At 62.0% G+C, this 14,754-nt stretch overlaps 1 protein-coding gene and 1 long non-coding RNA gene across 2 annotated transcripts in view; one reads left to right on the top strand and one right to left on the bottom strand.

Moving 5' to 3' along the window:
* Positions 1-6,927: 6,927 nt before the first annotated feature.
* NTN1 (netrin 1) overlaps positions 6,928-14,754 on the bottom strand; it is a 183,527-nt gene continuing 175,700 nt past the window's right edge. The window contains exon 7 of the mRNA XM_059996307.1: positions 6,928-7,256. Within this exon, the coding sequence (XP_059852290.1) occupies positions 6,928-7,256 (329 nt within the window). The remainder of the gene's footprint in view (positions 7,257-14,754) is intronic.
* On the top strand, positions 7,232-9,483 carry LOC132414046 (uncharacterized). The gene is made up of 3 exons (XR_009516888.1): positions 7,232-8,451; positions 8,569-8,688; positions 8,913-9,483. It is a non-coding gene; the product is annotated as an uncharacterized lncRNA (long non-coding RNA).

Below are 14,754 nucleotides of genomic sequence, written 5' to 3'. Positions count from 1 at the left end.
AGAGAGCCTGAACTAGGTAGTGCCGCCCGCTGACAGCCACGCCCCTCGCCAGCAGCGCGAGCGCGAGCCAGATACCCTTCCGTGCCTCCGTTTCCTCCTCCAGAAAATGGGGAGAACACAGCTTCCTGCCTCCGGGGCTGACTGCGAGGGTCGGGTGAGCCAGCACGTGGCAGCACGGAGCACCCCGAGGGCCTCAGCTGACAGCGGGTTCTCCCTCTACCCCAACCCTACAGCCGCCCCCCGGCCCGGGTGGCCTCCGCATCCAGGGCTCGAGGATCCTACCCCCTGCTTCCGACCCGGTGCCCGCTGACCTCCAGGGCTGCCAGCACGTGCAGAGCAGCCGAGGCCCTGGGAGCCATGTTCAGACTGGCAGTGGCCCAGGGACGAGGGCAGGAGCGGGGCAGCCGTGAGCAGGAGACACGCTGTCGGGGGTCGGGACGGGGAAGCACAGGAGAGAACACGAAGGCAGGCTTGTGTCGGGAACCAAGGCGCTGTGCTCCCGAAGGAGCCGGGCCGGACGGGGGCCAGGCGCCCTGGGAGGCACTTTCCGCGGGGGCAGGGCGGTTGCTAGCGGATCCCCCAGTGGAAGATCAGGCATCCGCAGAGCACATCGTTCAGTCTTGTGCCAAACCCCAAATCTGTATAAACAGCGTCTCCTTGGAGCCCCCCACTTTGGGGCTCACGGGAGGGGGCGCTGAAGGGCTGTTTGACTTTCTCACCTCCCCTTGCTCAGCATGGAGCCCCGGCAACTCGTGGGGGGTCTCTGAACCAGAGCCACGGCGGCCTGGCTCGGCCACACGAAAGGCCTTTCCGAGCCAAACGCTCAGCTGATGTGCGCACACGGCGGCTTCTGTTCTTTCGACTGAGTGGGCTGTGGGCGTGGCCCAGCCCTTCCTAGCCGGGTGACCTGGACCTGCAGGCAGGGGAGGGGTAAGAAGCTGGTCGGGTGAGACCCTGAGGACCTGCCGTCCAGGCCTGGGGTGGTGCCGGGCAGGGAGGCTCCCCCTTTGGGAGATACCCACCCCACTCTGAACTGAGGGGCAGCCCCAAATTGCCGAGGCATCGCGAGCGGCTGGGATGGGCCACTCGGGGTCTGTTGTTCCATCAGGAGCCACCCTGGGGTCCTGTGGCATTTTCCAGCTGGGTTTGGCCAGGCCTGGTTTCCCCCTTCAATGGCGTCAGGCCCAAGGTGCCAGGCGGCCGGCAGGGCTCTGGATCGGTGGTGTGAGCAGTTAGTTAGTAGTACCCCAAGCGTAGGGAAGAGAGGCACGACCCGTCACCTTGGGTGCGTTTTCGATGAAAGTAAACTTTATTAAAATAACGTCATAAGTACTGTTTAACTGAACTGATGATTAATTAGAAGCATTTAAAGTCTGGATACTATATAAAGAAATCCAGATACCTGGTTACGACGGGTACTTTTGTTTCACTGAAATGTCATTATAATTAATAACTGTAACCAAACCTTAGTTTTCATTAGCCCCAGGACACTCGGCTGCGCTCCTGGCAGAGCCCTGGACCCTCCTCGCACGGGGCTGCTGCAGGATTCCCGACTGTCCCTCTGCTCCAAGGACTGTCAGGTTCTCTCCTGACCAGTGCTCTGAGAACCACCAGCCGGCCTGTAGCTGGTACTCCTGCCTCTCCAGTTCCGGGCTTATACCGAGAGTTCTTTGTGTAGATTAGTGAAAGATCATCTTTTATCTAGTTGGGTTTTCTAGCCTAGCCCTGCTGAAGGTAAGTGCGGTTTCCCCCCCTTTATTTTGAAAAGTGGGCCAAGACTCGTCTTTCCTCTAATTGCTTCTTATGGCTTCAGAGTTCTCCCACCTCCATGCCAGTAACAGAAAGCATTTGCCTCTTTCCAGAAGTGACTTGCTGTCCTGTTGAGTCTCCAGTCTGATAGAGTATTTGGATGGATTAACTCATTGTTTTATTTCTCACACTGGCTCTGTCCATCCTTTTTTTAAATTTTATTTTTGGGTGCGTTGGGTCTTCGTCGCTGTGCACGGGCTTTCTCTAGTTGCGGCGAGCAGGGGCTACTCTTCTTCGCAGCTCACAGGCTTAGTTGCTCTGCGGCATGTGGGATCTTCCTGGACCAGGGCTCGAACCCCTGTCGCCTGTGCTGGCAGGCGGATTCTTAACCACTGCGCCACCAGGGAAGTCCCTGTCCGTCCTTCCACGCCTAGTTTTTCTTGGCGTATTTCTTAAACGTCTTTATTTAGTCTCAAAAGAATATAGACAGAGCTATCTGTTCAACAGAATCGGAAACCTAGGTGCGTCTCTGCCGTGAGCCGGCAGCCCCCATCCCCAGGCGCTGTCTCTGGCCAGACGGTAGGGATTTACGAATGCGGGAGCCTCCCCGAGAGCCAGCCAGACGCCGGGGAACTCTCCTCCAGCGGGGTTTGGATTTTTGACTAGACTCTGCTGGCCCCCGGGTCCCTGATGGGAGTCTCTCGGTTTCCTCGTACCTCGGCATTCCGGTCTCTAAAGTGGACTTTTCCAACCACCTTGGATCAGGACTTGGCAGCAAGCTGGCTGATTTCCTGTTTTGGCAGATGTCTTACATCCTGCAAATAGTCCAGCTGGGTCTGAACTGGCTTTGAGGGGAGCCCGAGGCTGCAGAAAAGGCTCGCTTTCGCCTCCGCCTGTCCAGCCACCTGAGGCCTGTAGCCTGTCCCTGCCCACCCAGCATCCGGTGCTGCCGCCCCTGGGTCTGCCCACCCGGGTTTTGACTCGTGGTTCCGAGAGCACACCTCCCGTTCCTAGAGCCGGGCCCCCTGAGGAGGCTGGGCTAGCCCTGTTCCCTCCTGCGCCGCAGGAACAGCGTCTCGGCCTGCTCTCCACGCAGCGGGAACAGGCTTTCCGTGCCTTCCAGGGGCGGGCTGCGTGGCCGAGACTTGTCTTCGAAACAGCTGGGTGCAGAAATTATAGCTTCCTGGTGACGATCGGCTCCACTTTGCATGGTAACGCAACATGTTCCTAATGACTGAATTGTTTATTTAATAGAGAAATCACAACCATTTGGAAGTTTAAATATAGCCTCCAGAAAGCCAGCGAGCTCAGCTCCTGGTGGCTGCGTGGCGCCAGCCCCGGCCCCATCCCTGCGCCGAACGAAGCCTCAGCGATGGCTTGAGAAAAAGTCTTGAACGTCACTAACCCTGTTGTCTCTGCTGGTGAGTCTCCCCTTAGTTGTGCATAGAAGAAACTGGTTACGTGCAAGGCAGAAACTCTACTTGCAGGTTCTGAGTCAGATGGGGAGGTTCAGAGGTGCACTCTGCCCCACCCCTGGAGGCCCCCTGACCCGGAGCCCTGGGGACTGGCCAGGATGGGCCCCAGGGATGGTCTCTTGGGGACTGAACTAGAGACTGTCCAAATCGCACTTGGAGCCAGCCCGCCCCTAGGACCTTCCAAGCAAAGCTGCCCTTTTCCTGTTTTTGTTTCTGTTTTAATTTTTTTTATTTTAGTGGGTTGTTAGGGCACCATCTCAGGCTTTGTGAAAACCCCAGGGCTCTGTCGTGCTGGGGAGTTTTTAGACCAGAAGCCATATTCCTTAAATGGCCTGAGGACTCACCATCCTCTCTCCCCACAGGCCGACCACCCGTAGCTCAGGCCACCAATAAAGACTGGGAGACAGAACAGTGTACAAGAGTTTATTTAATTGATATCTGAATTTAGTTCTATCATGTGGGGCCCATGTTACAAGTTCCATCTGGGTCCATTACAACTCTAACCAAAAAAAAAAGAAAAAAAAAAACTTAAAAAATCCACAACTTTCTCCTTGTCATTAAATATATTCATATATAATAACCATAATATATTAGTATGCATTGGAGAGGAACACCGACCCAAACAATATGTCATGGTCACAACTAAACATGTACAATTCTGAGTGAACAGAACTCCGAACGTAGGAGGGAGTCGGGGGGAGGACGGGAGGTGCCCTGGGGAGGGGGGCTGGCTTCGTTCTGGCAGGGCCAAGGCCCCACGAGCACACATTCCGATACCCCTAGGGTATGGCCTGGCTGTGGCCATAAACCGTGGCCCGGTAACCCCATCCATGGGTCTGGTTTGTCCACTCTCCAGTCGTCCTTTGAGCATTGAAACCCTAACATTTTTCAGTTTCTTAAAGGAACCATCTCCCGATCCCTCAGGGTCTCCTTGATTTCAGTCTCATTCCCACCTGGGGCAACCCCAAGCCAGTCTGTGCCCATTTCCTGCAGCTACTGTGGAGGCAGAGTGCCAGGCGGGCGCGAGGGGCCTCCCACTGACCAGGACCTGAGGATGCTGGCTCAGGACAGAAGCCCCAGCCTGTAGGTGAGTCCAGGGGCGGGCCCCCATCCACCCCACTTCCCTCTGCCCCAATAGCATTACTGTGTGTCAGAAACGCAGGGACCCTGCTGTCAGGGGCTCCAGACCACCCAGCAGGTAAGAAAGTGGGCAACCTGGAAATTTTTTTTTTTCTAAAAAGACTATTCTGGTATGTTTTTCTTCAAACACCTACAATATCACAACTCTGGTTAATACACTCTTCAAAATCTAGTTCCATTTTATATCCTTTCCTAACTGTACAAGCTGGAGCACCTCAATTCCTATTTCCATCTCCTCCCGGGGAGGGGGGGCGAGGGGAGGAAGAGGGGTGCTTTCCCAAGGATGGGTCCTCACCCCCAATTGGTGGCTGGATTCAGAGGAGCAGTGGGCTGGCTCTGGCTGGATCCGTGAAGTGGGGAGGGCAGCCTGCAAGGACTGATACCCCAACAGCGTCCTCACCCCGGATGATCTGGTCACCCTGGCATTCCCTAACATTTCCTAGAGACCAAGCTACGTTTGTCTCGGGGTGGCGAGCAGGAGGGCGAGGCTGGAGGCTGGTTGAATTTAAAGCAAGATGCAGTGCTGCTTGGCAGGCCGCTGGCTCCAGCGCCTGAGGGGCCTCAGAGACGACCAGTGCAGGCCCCTGATGGTGGGGGCTGAGCCTTGGGCCCACTCAGGTGGGAGGTGGTGAGGCTGCCGTGACCCTTCTGGGTGGAGGGCAGAGAAGCCGGGCCAGTATGAATAGACGCTGGGTAACTGGGCAGGGCAGGGCCTCTCCAGGCCTGTGGGCCAACTAAGTGCACTCGGACAACCCTGGGTAGCGTTGGAGGGCCAACTGCGTGGAGTGGTCCCTACACTCCCAGCCTGGGGCTTGGATTCAGGCAAGGCAGATACCCCTTCCCAGGGCAGTTCTGTCTTCCCCCTGCCCCTGGGGGCATCTCTGGAATCCCTCCAAACACCCCCAGGCAGCCTTTCTCCCTCCACCTTAGGATCAGCCATGGCCTGCCTGCCCGCCATCTGGGGCTTCCAGGGGCTGCCCCGGGGTCACTTTACACCCGGCCTCACCCATGGCCCTGGCTGCCACCTCTGAAGATGTAACCGTGCCCATCCCTGCCCCCACTTCCTGATCTCTGTGCTCCAGGCCTGATGCCATCACCAGGGCCAGCATCTCAGGGGTGACTCACCCAGAAGCACCCCCTGTGGCCTGCGAGGGAACCGCGGAGGGTCAGACAGCCCGGCTCTGCCACTTATCTGCACGGGGACACTGGGGGTGAGAACCCGTCTCTCAGGGCTGCTACGAAGCTAACAGGAGATCGCAAGGCTAAAGTGCCTGGCACAGGGCGGGTGCGCGGTAAACGGCAGGGGCGATGGGGGCCGAAGCAGGGAAGCCAGACCACGGGGCCCGAGCGTCATCCTTGGTCTGACCCCTCTGAGCGGCCAGACTCCAGCAGGGAAGATGAAACCCAATTCCTGACAGAGGAGCCGGGCCTCGACTGCAGTGTGCGGCCAGTGCAGCGGGCGCCCCCAGGCGACAGGCCATCTTCGGGGGCCACCAGAAAGGAGTGGGCAAGGTGCTGCCGGGCAGTACCAGGACAGCCAGGTAGGCAGCCCCGGCGGGTGGCCCCAGCAGGCTTCCCCAGCTTAGCGGCCTCTGTCCCTACTCTGGGGGAGCCAGGAGTGAGGGCCGTGGCAGGCACTGGCCACGGCTTCCTCGGCCCCCGCACCCTAGCGGTTCTGCCCCTGCCAGCCCCCTCCCCCGCCGGGCGCAACGGCCTTGCTCCAGGCCCTGCCCAGCTGTGGACACTGCTCGGGGCCTTGTGGGAGCTGAGGTCACCACACAATAGCGTCACTGCCGTAAACCCCGCCCGTGCCCTTTCCCCGGAAAATGTCATGAAGGGGCCGCTTCCAGCTTGCCAGAAAGGAGGCTCTCTGGGAGGTTTCGCGTGCGCGATGCCGCCTCCGTCAGGCACCTCCGCGGGCTTCTCAGGGGTGGCCCTGGGCCCACCCGTCAGCTGGGCGGGGGCTTCCCAGCCGGGGGGGGGGGGGACCGAGGCGGCGCGGTGGAGACCACAGGCCGCCCGGGGAAGGCTGCTGGGACAGGCTCCTGCCGCCCCCCCCCCGCATGCCCCCAGGGCCCCTGCACAGGGGCCCCCAGTTTTCACAAGCAGGGCTCCCGTGGGAATTCCCGAAGAAGGGTGTGGGTTTTTCTGTGTTGGGGGGAGGGGGATGGGGGGTGGCCAGGCGGTGGGCCTGGGGGGTTCACAGTTCTCCTCGTGTGCTCTTCTCTACCCATCGCTGTGGGCCACCTGCGCGCTGCTGCGCCCGCCTGCCCCGGCCCCCCTCCCGGCCCCGGGGGGAGCGCCTCTCTGCTCTGGAGGGAACCCGTGAGGTAGCTAAATCTCGTCCTCAATCCGCCGGGGCCCGGGGCGCGCGAGGAGTGGGGCGGGGCTGGGGGCGGGGCCGCCGAGGGCCCCGCGCCGGCCCCGCCCCCACCCTCCCCCCAGCTGGAAAAGCCCTCACGGGCCAAGTCCACGCCGCCGCGGTGGCGGGGCGCCCGCTCCCGCTCGCCGGCCCCGGCGCCCAGCCCGCCCGGCGCGCCGCTGCCCCCCCGCACCCGCCGCGCTAGGCCTTCTTGCACTTGCCCTTCTTCTCGCGCTGCTGGAACTTGCGCAGCCGCCGCGCCCACGTGTCCCGCCACTGGATCACCAGGCTGCTCTTGTCCGCCACGATGCCGCTCTGGTCGGGCGAGTCCTCCGCGTTGCCCAGCAGTAGGTACTTCTTGAGGGGCTTGATTTTGGGGCACTTGCAGGCGATGTCCCGCGAGCGGATCCACAGATTCTGGTCACCGCGGCGGATGCGGCTGGTGCCCTGCTTGTACACGGAGATGATGTTCACCGTAAACTTCCACCAGTCCCCTGCCTTGTCCGCCTTCAGGATGTGGATCTGGACGGCTGCAAGGAAGCACAGGCAGGAGGGTGGGCCACGGGTGCCGCCTGGACCCCGAGCTCCTGCGACCAGGAGGGCCAGGGATGGGGCAGCCTGTTTGATGGAGAAGGGAAAGAAGACCCGGAGCAGTGAAGTGACTGCATGGGGTACCCGACTAGGAATGGGTGTGTGGTGGCAAAGCTGATACTGGGGCCAAGGCCGCTGTTCCAGGAAGCCGTATGTCCTGTGTTTTAGGTGCCACCCGGTACTGTCTTTGGGGACAAGCCCCTTTAGGGTCCAGGAAGGTGCTGTAGGTTCTTACCACATCCCCAGAACTCTGGGCAGAATCCAGCTGCCGGGGTAGGTGCCCTCCATGAGCATAGCACTGGCCACTCGGCACAGGCTCTGGGGAACCTCCTCAGGTGGTACCCCCTGGGCATTTCCAAAGGCCCCGTCACTTAACATCAAGCCTCATGACACCCCTAGACATACAGCCTTGCCCTTGATCCAATCTCAGAAAACCAGAATGGGGTCTCAGTGCCCAGGTGCAGTGCACGCTGAACAGCCCTTCGGGGTGGCTGCAGCGTCTCCTCCAGAGTCCAGGGTCCTTGTGCTGCCCGCCTCCCATCCCTGCCAGACTGCCTCGTCTCCCTGCCCTCCTGATCCTCCCCCAGTCCTCAGGCCCTTCCCCTCCCTTTCAATTCTCTGCTCCTCCTTCCCTGAGTAGAAGGGGTTCTCAAGCTGGAGCAGGCATCAGAAACTTCCGGAGGGCTCGTCGAACACATGGCTGGCCTCACCCCAATTTCCTATTCCACAGATGTGGACTGGGGCCCAGGACCGCACACCTCACACATTCCCAGATGCTGTGGGTCCAGGGAACACGCTTTGAGAATCAGTGCTCTAGTAAACGTTAACAGGTGTTCTTGCTGCAGGATATTAAGAGATACTTCATAAAAGGAGGACATACTTTTTTAAGGGGGGGGGATTTTGCTCAAATATGTGAAAATACTGGCTTAAACAAAGGAAGTCGCCTTAGTGCAGGACTTTTCTGAGCCTTTAGTCTACAAAGCGTGTGCAGACACGCGTGTGTTTGCTTCCCAAACAACTGACTGCAGGACCCTTTGGCTGGTGCATCTCAAGGCACCAGAGCCCCATGGAGCCTACCTGGGGAACTTCTGGTGGTGGTGGTGATGGTGGGAGAGACACACAACCATTCCAGGGGTAAGTGCAGAGGTCTCTGCTGTACTAACCCCCGTCCGAGGGAAACTTGGACTCCTTCCCCCCCGTCAGAACATGGCGCCTTCCCCTTGCCACCACGTCCTGTATACCCCTGGACAGGCTGAAGATCTAGACCTGAGCCCGCCTGAGAAAGGAGCTTGTCTCCCCAGATTACAGGTGAAGGGACCAAAATAAGGTGCGCTCCAGCCACGAGGACATGTCCCCAGGGAATGCCATGAGGTAATCACCTGCCCACTTCGCTCTGGGCACTGGGCCCACCCACAGCTTGGCCTGGCTGGCCTCTCTCAAGGTCTTCCCCAGGCCCTCCCCGTTCCCCTCCTGTGCCCACACTTAGCCCCGGGGTGATGGGAAGGGGCAGGGACGGCTGGGCCCTCCACCGAACGCCCTCTGACTCATCCTTCTGGGCGAGGGAAGTGGTGCATTTTCCCATATTTTCATTTCAGCTGTTCCTGGGCATCCTCAACTTTGCACTCCAGTCTGAGGGCTCCAAAGAATGGCTGCCATGGCAACCGTTTCCATGTTTCTGTCACCAAGGGACTCAACACTCAGTGTGAACTCTGAGGTGGGGGTGGGGAGCCCTCCAGCCTGGAGAAGTGGCTGGGCTCTGTATGTGTTTGACTGCAGATAGAGGTCACCGTGGCAACTGCGTGCCCCTCAGCTAAGCAAACGGGGAGCCGTCCCCAGCATCCCCGAGAGCCCCGGTTTCCTCTCCTTGGGACTGAGCTGAATACAGAATGAGCCTCCCCCAGGATGCAGCTGTTTGCCTGTGCGGGACCTCAGACCCCCGGCCCAGCCACAGTGTCCCCCCAGCCAGGGTGGGCTGGGGTGGCCAACAAGGATGCTGCAGAAGGCACCTCTGGTGAGAACGTGGCTTTGATCACATGTTGGTGTTAAGAGCTGAACTGTGTATCTCCCCCCCACACCCCGCCGGCAAAATTAATACATTGAAGTCCTAACCCCCAGTGCCTCAGAATGTGGCAGTATTTGGAGATAATTACCTCTTAACGCCTTTAAGAGGAAGTTATAAAGGGTGGGCCCTAATCCAATATGACTGGAGTCCTCCTAAGAAGAGATTAGGACAGACACGCACGGAGGGACGACCACGTGAAGACACAGCAAGAAGACGGCCGCCTACGAGCCCAGGAGAGAGGCCTCAGAGGAAACCAACCCTGACGACACCTTGATCCAGTACTTCCAAACTCCCAAACTGGGAGAAAATGAGTTTCTGTTGTTTGAGCCCCTCAGTCTAGGGTACTTTGTTCTGGCCGCGTGAGCAAACTCGTGTCACTGGAATCAGAGACTCGGGGTCTTGGGCCTCAGCTCAGGGCCAGGTGGGAAGGCAGAGCTGGTGAGGCCAGAGAGCTCTCTGGACAAGCTGGCCCCCAGAGGCCCTTCTCCCTCCCCAGCCCAAGGGGGACCCACCTAGCACTGAGGACGCAGCCCGGAGGGGGATCGGGCCCTGGACACCTTGCTGTCCTCAAGCATCCAGGGGCCGAAGCAGTGGACACAGGTCGATGGGGACGAAGCACGGGTCCTTGTCGTCCTCCCACGCCAGCAGCGCCCTGGCAGCGGGCTGGGACGGCACGGGGCCGGGGGCAGGGGCGGGTGGCGGTAGACTCATGGGATGATGCTGGAAACAGGCCCCATTTCCGCTGCCCTTGGCAACGCCTCTGCATGTTACACAGCCCACCAAGTATGAGCTGCACACACGGTGCGCAGGCCAAGTCCCCGCAGTGCACACATGGCTGAAAATACTCCAAATACACATTGCAACTGTGACCTCAGGCAGACCCACTCGGCCCCCTCGGGGAGCACGCAGGGCTCGGCTGCCACCTCTGATCCCTGCTGCCTGGGAGCCAGGAATGACCGGGGTCTCCTGGGGGCCTGTGGCACCGCCCAACCGGGGTTGCGGGGGGCACTTGGTGCAGCGGCCGTGGACCCATGGTCCCCGAGGGTGTGCCCCTTACACCCACACGACGCTCACTCCAGGCCAACGACCCTCAGTCCTAAGTCCCCATCCCTGCACCGCTGTCCTAAACTGGCCTCACAGGGAGGATCCCCCATCCCTCATTCAGAAACGAGGCAGATGAGACGACCCTCAGAAAGACAAACGGTGAGATCAGACCATATCAGACCGAGCGGTAAGAGGCGTGCCGAGACCCCCCACAGGAAGAGGGAGGCTCCCAGCACAAAGCCCCCGGGGCCAGACTCTGAAGCGCAGACGAGGGACTGGCCGGGAGGGGAGGCTGCCCCCGCCTGCTGGTGCCGGGGCCCCGCACTCAGGATGAACATCCCCGTCTCAGGTCCACACCTACATGCCTGCCCACCCTCCCTCTGAGCCCTGCGCACCCAAACACTGAGAGCTCAGGATGGAGCGGGCGCCCAAGGAAAGCAAGGGGCGCGCGCAGCCTCCGGAGAGCGAGAGGAGTCAGCCCCTGGACCCCACGGGCCAGGCTGGGTCCCTGGGCTGCCAGTTTCTGTAGGAAAACCTTCCTGCAGCGGGCCCCGGGGCTCCGGCGAAGCTGCAGACAGCCCCGAGCAGCTGCCCCCCTCAGCAAGTCCGGGGCTCACGGGAAGGCCTCCTGTGCCAGGAGCCCTCCTCGGCCACCAGGGCAGGGCCGTGAGGACTGATCTCCCCTGCTCGCCCTCCAGCCAGCCTCCTGGCTACTAGGGGCACGCACCTCTCCAACCCTAGGCAGAGGCCTGGCCCTCGAGGGCGAGCCGTGACTCCAAGGGGGAGAGGGGGGGACAGAGGGCCAGGCCCCGGGGGCCAGCGAGAACGGCCTGTGCCCACACCGGGCTGGTCCTGGCCACGGGGCGGGGGGCGGGGAGGCAGGCCGCAGGCCTCAGCCAGCCCGGGGGGTCCTCTCAGCCCCATTCGTGGCTCAGCCCGAGGCCCCCGTGTGTCCTTCCGTAGGCGCAGACCTCTGGCCATCCTTCCCGGGGTGCCTCAACCTCCACTGAGTCCCAGCGCCGGCAGAGGCAAGCTGAAAAGTGGGGCGCTCCAGGGCCCAAAGGGGGCCACGCGGCCCCATGGCAGCCCCCTCCTCAGTCCAGAGCCCCTGTCCTTTCAAATCCTCCCTCCCTCCCCAGCTCCGGCCCAGGAGACCGAGAGTCTGTCAGCTCTGGGCCCTTCAAGGACCTGGCGTTGCCACCACCTTGGACAGTGTGCGACAGGCGGCGGCACTGGGCTGACTGAGGCCCACGCCCGCTTGCAGGTCTCGGGGACGTCCTGCCGGGATCAGAGATCCTGGCCAGCCAGGTTCTAGGCCAGCTGCTAGGGCAGCGAGGAGTACACAGTTAGTGCACATCCACGGGGCGCAGCCCGAGACGATGAGCTGCTGGGTGGGGCCTGGGGCCGTGGCCGAGGCTCAGACCCCGGGGGGATGGGGGGACGGCGTGAGGGGGGCGCCCGTCTCCTCTCCCCTCCAGCTTGGGACACCTCTGCATGGAGGCTTCCTGCCTCCTGGAGGTCTCCCAGATTTATGGGCTGCTCGGCGTGGGTCCCCGGGGGCTTCCCAGCAGCTGCCCCTCCCAAGGAGGCTTGGGTGGTCAGCCGTACCTTCCTGTTGGGCCCGTGCAGCCAGGGAAAGCTTGTCGCCCATCTGCCTCTGAGACAGCAGCCAGGACGAAGTGGGGGAGGACACTAGCCCCACAGAAACCATTAAAACCACGCGGCCCCATAAATCTCCCGGCACGGAAAGCGTGTCATGAGTTGCAGCTGCTTTCGTGAAGTGCAGCTCTGACCACATGTTTCCCAGCTCCCTGTGAAGGTCAGAAACGGGCGAGCAGGGCCAAGCCTTGTTCGCGGGGACGCTAACCTGTGGCGGGGGCACGGCAGCCCCGCCCGGTGGAGGGCTGGAGGCGTGCTGTGGTCAGACCCCCCCCAGTCGGAGTCCTCAGGAACCCCGGGGCTGCCCCGCCCACCAAGGCCCCACCCTCAGACCTTAAGTGCGGACACCCAGCTCGGGGCTGGTGAAGGCTCCCCCTTTCCCTCCTCAGCCTAAGCAGCAATGGTATGCCCCTCTCTCTAAGACCACCAGCAACAGAGGCGGCCTCAGCTTCCCCTGCTTCCCCTGCTGGGTCCCAGTGCTTGGGCTCTGTTCTGGGGAGGGGAGGGGGTGAGGTGCCTGGGACTGATGCCGGGGGCTCCCTGGAGAGGGGGCCCTCAGGAGAGCTGGGAATCAGAGAGCCGGGCTCCGGGGAGGCTACTGGCCCTCTGCCCTAGGAGATGGTCCTGGTCTGACCCTGCCAACACCCCCGGCCCCCAGGCGAGATGCGCTCAGGAGACTAGCTGCCCGGCTTTGCGAGAGGCTCAGGCAGGAGAGTGGAGCTGGGCCCTGCCCTGCCCCAGCGGGGTGCTCTCCTCGTGGAGGCAGGTCTCCCCTGCAGTCAGCCCGAGGGAGAACGCCCCGGGTGCCCCCTCCCAGCCAGAAGCAACCGAAACGGCCCAGGCAACTCCTGATCCGGTGCATGTGCCTACACCCATCATGGGCACGGCCCCAGCTGTCACAGTGCCACCCCGGAGAACGGCCGAGGCTCCCCGCCCTCCCCCGTGGGCCTCACACGCCTCAAGAGATGCCCCACCTCCCACACCTGCCCCCCATGCCGCACACGCACGCGCACACGCACACACACACAGCAACGGTGGGGCTGGGGAAGTCCCCCAGGTCGGTTCCCACCATCAGTGGAGTTCGGCCTCTGGAGGAGGACAGGCAAGAGAGTCAGCCTCCCCACCGTGGCCTCAGCCCAGACCCCGCGCCTCCAGGCCTCACATCCTGGCTGCAAGTTCGTACCCACTCCTCAGCGGGGCCCCCACGCAACGGTTCTGCCACAGCCGTCGGCAGCAAACCCTCTACACAGAGCAGCCCCTCCTCCCGCGCTGGGCCGGCACCCAGGACACCGTGCGTGGAGCCCTGTCCTGGAGGGCGGGCGTCCAGCAGCAACTTTGGTCCCCTTGCACCCTCTGAACACGGCACTCGCTCAGCTCCGAAGAGTCAAACCACCCTCAAGGGATGGAAGCTGCTTCCCCAAGAACACCCAGAGAGGGGGCCTCAGGCCCGGAAACAGGGGCCAAAGCAGGATCCTAACCAGAGCCCTGCTGGCGGAGGCGCCCACTCCGGGGGTGACCCTGCGCGAGCCTCTGAAAAGCTGTTCTGACCTCAGGCCAGGCCTGCCTCCCGCAGGTAGCCCAGGCTGCTCAGAGGCGGGGGAACTCTCGGGGCGTCCCCACCTCCTGTCAGCCTGAGCCTCACACAAGCAGGTGAAGCGGCAGGTGTGGGAAGACCCCAGGAATAGAGATGGTACTGGAGTCCTCGTGCCAAAGGCTCTAACCCCGGGGAAGTAGGGTGTCAAGACCCCCGAGATCCATCCCACTGGGGAAAGGTGCCCATCCGAGCCCCACGTGAGTGGGAGAAGTGCTCTGTGATCCTGGAGACAGGTGGCTGGTGAGCGGGGACAAGACAAGTGTTGCCTGTCTGTAGGGGAAGGCGGCCCGTGTCCCCGGGCACCTTGGACAGATCCCCGCCTTCCCCCCACCCCCGACTTCGAGCCTCGGTGTCCCAGTCTGTGAGATGGGAGAAGACACCTTCCATCAGACAGCCTTCCCTACCCACACCTCCTTTCTAAAAACAGGATGTTCAGAGAAGAGGATGCTCCGGGGAGGGGAACAGACAGGGCCCCAGCAGGTCCCTCTGGAGCCTGGCACCCTGCAGCTGCTGGGGCGGCAGAGGTTGGAGGCCCAGGCTCTGGGCTCCCATCTGTGTCTCCACACAGATGGGCAGAGCTGTGGCCCGTCATCCCCTTCGCGCGGCAGGAGGCCCCGATGGGTGCAGCGCCTTGCGGGCTCAGGGGCCTCTGTCGAGCTGTCACTGGGGCCCACTGGCCCTCGCTGCCAAACCTGGTGGTCACCCGCATTCTGCGACCTCAGGCTGCCTCATGCTGACCTGGCTCCACATCTGGCCTCCATATGGGGCTGGCACTCTGAGGGGGGAGGTCACATCTGGCTGGGGAAATCGGAGGATCCCCAGGGGGCTGGTGACCCTCGGGGAAGGGTCAGTGAGCCCCTGAAACGCCATGCCACGTGCTGCCAGCTGGGCTGCGTCCCGCTCCCCGGAGCTGGGGACAGTGCTGGGGCAGCTGGCCCCTCCCAGCCATCACCACCAGCTGCCTCCCGGCCCCTGCTAACTGCCCTGAGGGGGACAGCCCCCAGGGTGCCCCTCTACCATCTGCCCACCCCCAGGCCCTGATGTCACGGCCCGCTGCAGACACGGGAGCCGGGCCCCC

This window comes from Delphinus delphis, chromosome 19 (assembly GCF_949987515.2).
Source record: "Delphinus delphis chromosome 19, mDelDel1.2, whole genome shotgun sequence".
Lineage (NCBI taxonomy): Eukaryota > Metazoa > Chordata > Mammalia > Artiodactyla > Delphinidae > Delphinus > Delphinus delphis.
Note: the sequence above shows the minus strand (reverse complement) of the source record. Positions and strands in the feature narration are given on the sequence as shown.